The sequence below is a fragment of the Entelurus aequoreus genome, linkage group LG12 (assembly GCF_033978785.1).
Source record: "Entelurus aequoreus isolate RoL-2023_Sb linkage group LG12, RoL_Eaeq_v1.1, whole genome shotgun sequence".
NCBI lineage: Eukaryota > Metazoa > Chordata > Actinopteri > Syngnathiformes > Syngnathidae > Entelurus > Entelurus aequoreus.
Genome location: NC_084742.1, coordinates 47,834,270 through 47,844,913, shown reverse-complemented (window position 1 = coordinate 47,844,913; position 10,644 = coordinate 47,834,270). Strand labels below are relative to the sequence as shown.

Below are 10,644 nucleotides of genomic sequence, written 5' to 3'. Positions count from 1 at the left end.
TAGAAAGGGTGGTCCTGAAGAGGTAGGCATTTTTCGGAGGTCTCAAGAAGGTAACAAATTCATGAACGTGTGTGCGCGCCTGTGCGTTTGTCTGTGTGTTTGCATGTGCACGCGTGCGAGTGTGTGCGTCAATGTGTCCCTGTGTGAAAGAACAAAAAGAAACGTTGCAAAATAAAGTTTTAATGAATTTTCTTTGAAAAAAGACATTTTGTGAGAAAAAAAATAAATACATTTTATTTAACTCTTTTAATATGACAAAACATGCAACATTTTTAAAAGTAGATAGCAGTTAAACCTGAAAATTAGGAAAGTTGTAATCTTATGAAATACTTAAAAATCTGCTGTTTTGTGGAAGATTCAGGAGACATTCAATATGATGTAAACTATATTTAGGCTGCTGTCCCCGCGACCCGACCTCGGATAAGCGGAGGAAGATGGATGGATGGATGGATATATTTATTTATATATAATTTTAAAAAACTATATATTTTTTTAAGTTGTAGAAAATTAAGTATACAATTAGGAAAAAACTATGTGCTAAATAGATATGACAAAAACGTGTTAAAATTACATTATTACAAACAATGTTGTTTTCAATCACAATTTTATAAACTCATAATCCGCAAAAACGCAGCTATTTTGCAATAAAAAAACGCCTGGTTTTAAGAGGGCTATAATAATACGAGAAATTAAAATCCTACAAAAATCTATAATCAAATAGTCAGGACAACATCACGATTTTACGGTAATATAAAGGTTGGGTTTAGGGATGAGTACCACTCACATTTGAACCGAAGGTACCAATTCCCGTTACCTGGGAATCAGTATCGGTACTCATCTGTACCAATTTTCTGTGTGTTCATGTGGTGATAAATGTTACATTTTTTAATAATAAAATTCAATATTCTAATTCAGCATTTAACACCGAGCTGATAATACATTTTCTGTCCAGGTGTTATGGCTTTTTTTCTTACACTTCTGAGTCTAATTTGCAACTATGCATTAAATTCAGTTAGTCCGAGGTGTGTTGTCGAAGTCAGGAAGTAGTCTTTGCCATTATGTTGAAAAAGCCAGTTTTGTCTTTTGTGGAGTCCTACAAAGTGTGTATACTCTAAGTATTGAATATTACTCTGCAGTTGTTTGATTGTAACAAGCATCCTAGTTGTAGTTTTGATTGCCAAATTTTGGGGAAGTTAAAACTGCACTGTAAATTGCTAATGCTAATCAGTAGCATGTATATGGCATCCATCCATCCATTTTGTATTGCTTGTCCCTCTCGGTGTCGCGGGGGTGGCTGGAGCCTATCCCAGCTGAATTCCCGGAAGGCGGGCTACACTGTGGACAAATCGCCACCTCATCGCAGGGCCAACACAGGCAGACTGTCAACATTCATATCTAGTGTAAATTAGCATTGAGCTAGCTTAAAAAGTGGAGTCTTAATTTTTTAGAACTTTTTATCAAGCATCTTGCTTTGCTGGCATGAAAAATTGTAAAATGACCCAGAGGCAGTTTGCTATAAATGCACTCGTTTAGCCAGTACCGAATCTTCACCCGGGAGGTAACGACTCGTTCGACAAAGTTATCAAAAATGGACTCTGTTTGATTACACTTTGACCGATAACAACAGACTTCAGTCTGTCCTTATAAAAACACAAAATTCGGAAGCCCTCCCTTGTTAGGATATTACCAGAAGTAGTTTTAATATGGATACACACATTTACGTGTTAGGGGAAAAAACAGGAATATTAAAAGTTTATTCAGTCTCCATTTTTGTTCACAGTTTGGAAAAGGTGATCGACTTTCACAAAAAAAAAACACATCATAAAACTGTATCAAAAGTGAAATATAATTAAAGCTAAAGAAAACATGTCCTTTCAAGTCGTCTTTGGTTTTGGTTTGATGACAGAATTGATCCAGTCCATATAGTTGGCCACTTTCGTGTAAACACCTGGTTTTTTTGAGTTGCCGCAGCCCTCTCCCCAGCTGATAATCCCATACAGGAAACTGACGTCATTCCTCGTACAGGCTAGCGGGCCCCCAGAGTCCCCCTGATGGAAAGCATAAGTATTAAGCTACGTTAGCTACGCAAATGGCAAGGGAAAAAAATAATTAGTGTTACTTCAGATCTCAACAGGGGCCAATTTAGGCCATATCGGATCTCTTTACGTTTAATGAAGTTTCAAATATATTGTGCACGGAACACATGTCACAGTTTTATCTGAATCACGTTCAAATTGTGTGTTGGTAACGAAACTTGAGATCTCCTTAGCCAAAAATGGTATCCATATATTTTTCTTTTTGATTAATTTACAACATTTTCAAATCACACAATCAAGATTTAAAGTACCAGTGTTATAGAAAAACAATATGCTGAATTGTGCTTAATTTGATCTGTTAAACCAAATCAATTGTATTTTTAATCCGCAGTTTCCAATCTGCAAAGTATGTGAAAATATTATCTAAACATGACAAAATATCACAATTTCAGATGGCAATTTTAAATATTCCGCTCGTAATTGCTTCGGCAGTTTCCGTAGATTCGGGATCGGATGACGCCACAGGCGGAACTCGTTTGCACTCTGACTATATCGGCAGATTTGTGAGAGTGGAAATACGCAAAAATTGGAAAGGGATCTGCTGTTTATCATTCAAAACTCCTATGTAAGACAAGGAAACATGTGTTTTTCGTAAATATATTAAAAAAGTCTGCTAACATGAGTCAACGGGGGCTCCTCTATTCCGCCCTTAGAACCCTCTAAATAACAACCCGACACCCGCCAATAATGCTCCATTTACATGTCGTGACCTGAACATTAACCAAATATTAGCGATATTGTTACTATAAGCGCCAATTATTTTTTAGCGGCGTGTTGATCACTAGCCCTCTGCAGCTGCATTCATGGAGCTGGTGGGTGTCTCAGTTGGTTAAAGTGAATTTTAGTTTATAAATCATGCCTCTCACCTGGACATTAGGAGGATTTAGCCATATATCGAGAAGTTGTTCATCTGTGACATTCAATTTACAACCGGAGATGGAGACAAAGACAGGACATGAACGAAGACAAGCTTCTGCCGCAACTTTATTAACCCTCCATGAGGATTGTGATTAATTCCTCATCTAAACGGGAAAAAAGAACATCCTATGAGTTGTCATCCCAGTGAGAGCAGATATTGTACAGCAAACAATCGTTTTGTTACTGGATGTCCGTAGTTTGTATTTCTTGTTTAGCACGTAGCAATACTGGTACATGATGCTTTGTGTTTTACTAAAGCCGAAACAGTTTAGCGGAGCTTCTAAAATCAGTAGCTCATCCTCCTTATCTTCGGGCTCGGAAATATATGGTTCTGGATCATCATTTGTCCCAAAGTAATCATTGTTGGCTGTAACAAAGTATGCATGATTAGCATTGTTGGTGGTGGTGAAGGGATCTGTGGTTCCAGTACGTCACAAATCACAAGACTGGTTTGCTCATTACATTATCTCTCAAGACGGCTCGGGAATCTCCATGAGATTTGTACTATTTTGATTGCATGTCTTTTGGTGTTATAAATCAGATATGTATGATAATAGCTTCAATATAGAGGCAACTTGTTTTTCCATTATACTGGTACTTTAAGAAAACAGGTGGTTTACTTGTTCAATGCAAATGTAATTCTTACCTGACAAGCGTCCACACAACCGTTGAGCCCCGCGCAAATCATGTTGGCAGTGACATGGTTGCCAAACACCTCTGGTTTCCGACACACGTCGTGGCGGATTAGCCTCACTCCCGCCTCTTGCAGATTGGAGTAGCCATCTGCTTCTGCCAGAATACATTACAAAACACATTATACACATCATAAAAGTAATGAAAAATAAAGTAATAAACATTGTATGATGATCTGTAATTTTAAATTGTAACTAGACTGAAAATAACTTAAAAAATCATCAATTATAAAAAAAAAAATCATCTTGCGAGAAACAGTTTGAGGCAAAAGTTTTAATTTTTTTGCCAATACTGCTCTTGAGAAAAATAAGACCAAAGTTTGGTAACATAATCATAACACGCAATTAAGCTTTAACAAAGCATTACTAAAGTAATTAATTTAACATTTAGAAAGCATATTTTCAACAATAATACTCAGTAGCATGCAGTTTATAAACACTTGTAAATTCTGTACTCTTTACTGTATTAATAAGCTCATCTATAAAAAAAAACGAATAATTGCATTTTCATACTTTGCAAATGATTAACTCAGAATTTCTACATTGTATGTAGGTATTGTCAATGGTTTGTTTGTAATTTTAAGTGTATGCAAATAAGACCTAATAATCAGTCTTATTTGCATAGTTTGAGAACCAGTGGTTCTCAAACTTTTTTTTACCAAGTACCACCTCAGAAAACAGTTGACTCTCAAAGTACCACCATAATGACCAACATTAAAATACAGTAGCATAGTAGGATTAAGTGTTCATTAAAAACAAGGTGGAAGTTTTATTTAGCAGATATATTTAATATTTTTGGCCACTGTAACTTTGCACACAGGTTGAACAGTAACACTGTGCTTGAATATCGGAACATAAAACACTATACTTTAATCAAGTAATTATTTGGCGTACCACTTGTAGTACATGTACATGTACCACTAGTTTGCTCTAGACCAGGGGTGGGCAATTCATTTTTACCCGGGGCCGCATGAGCAACCCGAGCACTGCTGGAGGGCCACACCGACAATATTTCAATTAAATTTTGCTGAAATTATTTTTGATATACCGTAAGATAAATAATAATAATAATATTTTAATTTAACCTAACTTATCTTTATACAAAAGCAGATGGCTTTTAAATGATAATGATAAATGGGTTATACTTGTATAGCGCTTTTCTACCTTCAAGGTACTCAAAGCGCTTTGACAGTATTTCCACATTTACCCATTCACACACACATTCACACACTGATGGCGGGAGCTGCCATGCAAGGCGCTAACCAGCAGCCATCAGAGGCAAAGGGTGAAGTGTCTTGCCCAAGGACACAACGGACGTGACTAGGAAGGTAGAAGGTGGGAATTGAACCCCAGTAACCAGCAACCGTCCAATTGCTGGCACAGCCACTCTACCAAATTCGCCACGCCGTCCCAATGATGGTTTTATTTTTAACACTTTCTTACACAACACTTCCTGATGTACAATACAATGCAAAAATTAAAATTTCTGTCACTTTATCCTGCATCCTCTTTGTTGTTAACGTAGCACGCCTGTAAGGTGATTGGCGAAGGAGGAGGAAGGGTAGGCTGTTGCGGAAATGAGGAGTGAGGATAGACGTGCGTGTGGAAAGAACGAGATAAGTTGAGCTGTGTTAGTATAAGTTGCTCAATACAAGTTTAAAAAGAGCATCAGACTTGGTGTGCACTTCTTCTGGACGCTACAATTGGTGTTAGAAGTGGGATGAAATGCCTCCCAGTTCGCCTTGTCATCAAATCTGGGAGTCTTCATTGAGGGCGGAATTCCCCCATGCCAAGCAGCGTGCGCTGCACCTGTAGACGCTGCCTCTCTCCTTCCTCCCTCTCTCTCTCTCTTCGCGGCGAGTTCCTGACGTCCGTGATTCACACAGACATCTGCACTGTAAGTCCCCACTCAATGTCTTTTCCCTCCCGTTCCATCTTGACAAAGTCGCCAGGAAACATCGTGGCACATACCTCCCGATGACGTTACAGGCTGAGCACACAAGCAGCGCAGTATGCTCACACAAACAGCGCAGTATGCGCAAAGTTTTACTTCTGACACCAATTGTAGCGTCCAAAAGAAGTGCACACCAAGTCTGACGCTTTTTTAAAACTTTTATTGAGCAACCTATACTAACACAGCTCAACTTATCTCGTTCCTTCCACACGCACGTCTATCCTCACTCCTCATTTCCGCAACTCAAGAACACAACATCAACTTCAGCAGGTCGTTACACTATATTCTTTAAACACAGCAACCTGTGTACCACAAATTAAGCACACGGCTTTACCTTTAATTTCTGTAAAGAAATACTTTGCAGTCCATGTCTTGTTGAAAACACGCCATTCGTCATCAACTTTTCTCTTTTTAGCGTATCGGGATAACCGGGCATCACTTGTCGCTGTGCACCTTCACTCACAGGTTACACACGGACATACGCCCATAAATAACACTTTTCAAAATAAAAGCATTACAGTTGTATTGCACGCACGACATAGATGTTTTTTTAAATGTATTTTTTAATTTATGATTGCCGCTGTGCGCACGAGCATACGTCCACACGGAAGTAATACAAATAACGCTTTTCAAAACAAAAGCAGCACCGTTGTATTGCACACTCGAGATAGATACTTTTTTAAATGTATTTTGTAATTTATGATTGGCCTCACGCGGGCCGGACAGGGACGTACAAAGGGCCGGCTGTGGCCCGCGGGCCGCAGAATGCCCAGGCCTGCTCTAGACAGTTTGCTCTATGCATTTCTACATTCACACGATGGTAATGAGAAATATGCTTTATAAGTTCTAAATTCAGTATGTATTAATGCTTTATTAATGCTTAAGTGTGTTTTTATTATAAAGTGTTACCCAAAAGGGTTATGACTACTGGTCACATTCTTAATTCTACAAAAATTAAGTTTAAACGCTATGGACCAAAACATCTTAGTTTTTGCGTAATGACAACATAAATGTGATCCGTACTTTAGTAACTTAGTCTGGTGTGGAAACGTACCTGACCTCAACACTGTCTATTGTGAGTGATCTTTGACCTTCCAATGAGAAGTGCTCCCTTTCCGTTGTAGTCCATATTGGTGTCTGAATACGTTTGTTTACGTGAAGTGTGCCGCACACACTTCCTAATGTATCCAAGTGACCTACTCACTCTCATGCAAGCGACCCCATCCGCTGATGGTGCAGCAGTAGCCATCAGGGAAGGAGACATTTCCATCTGGGAGACAAATGGGTCTGATGAACTGTGTCCTCTTGACGCATCGGCCGTCTTGTTTCTTCAGTTTGATCAAGACTGGATAAACGTCACAGATTTTAGGACGTAGGTCACTTGTTTCAACATCAGTGTAGTGTTTACCGATGTCATGTAGCATGGGGTTAAACGTGGAGAACTGTTTGGGAAAGATGTACTTGTCCACTCCAAACGTTCTTGTGTCCCTGCCGCTCACGTTGAAGTGGTGCTGGCCGAGGACCACTCGAAGCTGGGACGTCAGGGGACTGCAAGGGGGAACAATATAGCAGAAGAAAGTCAGAATTTTCTGTCGGCTAACTGATATGAAATTCTGGACGATTCTATTTCACACAAGTCCTTGAGTGATAATTTTACAAAAAAGTATGAATATGGAAAAATCCTTGAGAAAACTTCTCATAATATTATGATATACAGCACTAACAGATTTGGTTATAATTTTTTATAATAATATTAATGGATTACATTTATGGTGCTTTTCAAGACACCCAAAATGAAAATAATGTTGCAAAAATAAAGAAGTAATCATAGAAAAATTCTAAACAAGGTTTTTTTTCAAAAAATGTTTTTCAGACTTGGGAATGAGCGACCCCTCATAGTGACAATCATTGGTACTTTAACTTTAATGTTAATATACAACGAAGCTCATACTGGCATGAAAAACCACAGATGAACTATAAAATAAATAGCACCACACATATTTCACAATGTAAAAGCCTTCCTCTAAATGCATTCATATGTATATGTTACAGCCTAAATATTTAAACTTAGTTTGGCGTGGAAACACACAGCCTTCTTCGAGACTCTGGGACCTTGATTTCCAAATGTCTTGCGGGCAAAGCCTGGTGGTCGGCCCTTTACCTGTGGGGACCGGCCAAGCCCAGCCCAAAGAAACCATATGGGATCCGGGAGGCTATCAAGCTAGTCTTACCAAGCATGGATGACTTGTGGAACTACTGAAGCATCCTGAAGCAGAGTGGCTTCAGCCACATACAAAAAGTATGAATGGATTGTCAGACCTGGGTGGTGGTCCCCGTTTTGAAAAAGAATGAACGTAGGATGTGATCCAACTATAGGGAAGCACTGCTTCTGAGAAAACTCTATTCCAGAATTCTGGCGAAAGGTACTATTGTCAGTCGAACCTCTGCTACAGGAGATGCAATGGGGTATTTGTCTTGGAACACTAAACCAGCGCTACACATTTGCAATTGTATTTTGGAGGCTGCATGGGAGTCTGCTCAATCGTTCCATACGTGCTTTGTGGACTTGAAAAAGGCATTCAACTGTGTCCCTCCCGGTGGTCCTGTGGAGGTGTATACAGGATTGTGCCATTCAATCCTTGTACGACTGCTGCAGAAACGTGGTTCGCATTGCCAGCAGTAAGTCAAGCTTGGTTCACAGTGAACGTTGGCCTTTGCCAAGGCTGCACTTTGTCACAGGTTCTGTTCAGATGTTTAATAAACAGAATTAGGCAAAGAAGAGGTGTTGATGCTGTCCAAATTGGACAATCACAAGTTTGAGATCAACAGGCGAATCACGCAGCTTTAGCAGCAATACAGTCACTATGCCGGACTGTCGTTACGGAGAGCTAAGCTGAAAGGCAATGGTCTCGGTTTAGCGGTCAATCTACATTCCTACCTTTATCTATGGTCACAAGCTTTGGGTAGTGACCGAAAAGAAAGATCATGGATACAAGCGGCTAAAATTACTTTTCTCCATGAACTGGCTGGACTCACCCTAAAACATACGGTGAGGATCTTGGTAATCAAAAAGAAGCTCAGATTCAAGCCCCTTGGTCCTTTACATCAAGAGTAGCCAGTTGAGTTGGGTTCGGCATCTAGTCCAGATGCCCCCTGTACGCCACACTGCTGAGGTGTCCCGGACATGCCCACCCAGTAGGAGGCCCCTAGGGACCCTAGGACCCTAGGCTAGGGTAGACCTAAGATAGGCTGGGAGAGATAATGTCTCACAGCTGCCCAGGAATGCCTCTGTGTACACCCGGTGGACCCAGATAAGCGGAAGACTCTGGACAGATAGATGGATGAACCATGTCCTTCAATTGTTGAACTTTTTCAAGATATTCAATTTTTCTTAAAAACTTAGCTTTGGGTTTTCATTTCTGTCAGACAAAAGCATTAACATTGCTACAATAATTCACTCTGTGTAATGAATCTACATACTATTTGCGTTACACTTTCTAAAGATGAGTGACAAAAATGTTGATTTTTTTTTAAGATATTCAGATTTTTAAAGATGTACAGTCGTGTTCAAAAGTTGTCAAGGACATAATGTCATGGCGGTCTTGAGTTTCCAATCATTTCTACAACTTTAATTTTTTTTTGATAAGAGTGATTGGAGCACATACTTTATTGTCACAAAAACATTCATGAAGTTTGGTTCTTTTATGAATTTATTATGTGTCTACTGAAAATGTGACCAAATCTGTTGGGTCAAAAGTACATTACAAACATACATTATCACTTTTGGTGATGTAGAAAAGTTACAATCAAATCAAATTAGTGTCATGGCATGGCCTCTTAACTTCATGTGAGTGATTATGATTGACGACACCTGTTGGCTTCTCTGAGCCCATTTAAATAGTGCTCATGTGATGCAGTCATTAGACTCGGTTACAAACGCGACAATGGGAAAGTCAAAGGAACGCCGCACAGATCTGAAAAAAATAATAATCGACTTGAACAAGTCAGGAAAGTCACTTGGAGCCATTTCAAAGCAGCTTAATGTCCCAAGATCAACTGTGCAGACAATTATTCGTAAGTATAAAGTGCATGGCACAGTCTTGTCACTGCTACCATCAGGAAGAAAACGCAAGCTATCACATGCTGCTGAGAGAAAATTGGTCAGGATGATCAAGTCAACCGAGAACCACCAAAAAGCGGGTCTGCAATGAATTGGAAGCTGCTGGAACACAGGAGTCAGTGTCCACAGTCAAGCGTGTTTTGCATCGCCATGGATTGAGAGGCGATTAAGGTTTTATAATGGCCTTCCCAAAGCCCTGACTTAAACCCCATTGAGAACATGTGAACAATGCTGAATAAACAAGGCCATTTCAGAAAACCAACAAATTTAGCTAAACTGCACCAATTTTGTCAAGAGAAGTGGTCAAAAATTCCACCAGAAGCTTCTACCAAAAGCGCCTTATTGCAGTGAAACTTGCCTAGGGACATGTAACCAAATATTAACATTGCCCAGCAACTTTAACTTTTGACCCAGCAGATTGTCACATTTTCAGTAGACCCATAATAAATTCATAAAAGAACCAAACTTAATGAATGTTTTTTGTGACAAACAAGTATGTGCTCCAGTCACTCTATCACAAAAAAAAAAGAGTTGTAGAAATGATTGGCAACTCAAGACAGCCATGACATTAGGTTCTTTACAAGTGTATGTAAACTTTTGACCACGACTGTACCTGTAAACAAGCGGACCTCACAACACTGAAACTTTATGAAAGTATGGGGGGCTGAAGGGTTTTTATAATTTCTTGATGTTTTTAAAGTTTTACACTGGTTAGCCTCTTTCTTACACAAGTAGGAATGTTAATCCTAGTCAACCTTACGCTGCCCTAAAGGGGGATCGAGAAAGTTTACGTTCACGCCGTGATCCCTGCAAGTAACCGCGCTGCTCTACTCCATGGCAACGCGGCGAAACAAAAAACTTTCA

At 39.5% G+C, this 10,644-nt stretch overlaps 1 protein-coding gene across 6 annotated transcripts in view; it reads right to left on the bottom strand.

Moving 5' to 3' along the window:
- Window positions 1-241: 241 nt before the first annotated feature.
- LOC133662286 (hepatocyte growth factor activator) overlaps window positions 242-10,644 on the bottom strand; it is a 46,493-nt gene continuing 36,090 nt past the window's right edge. For all 6 annotated transcript variants that reach the window (XM_062066153.1, XM_062066156.1, XM_062066157.1 and 3 more), the window contains 4 exons: window positions 7,069-7,208; window positions 6,865-7,005; window positions 3,661-3,803; window positions 242-2,048 (listed from right to left, as the gene is read on the bottom strand). In XM_062066153.1, coding sequence (XP_061922137.1) covers window positions 1,875-2,048; window positions 3,661-3,803; window positions 6,865-7,005; window positions 7,069-7,208 — 598 coding nt within the window. In that variant the 3' untranslated portion in view covers window positions 242-1,874. The remainder of the gene's footprint in view (window positions 2,049-3,660; window positions 3,804-6,864; window positions 7,006-7,068; window positions 7,209-10,644) is intronic.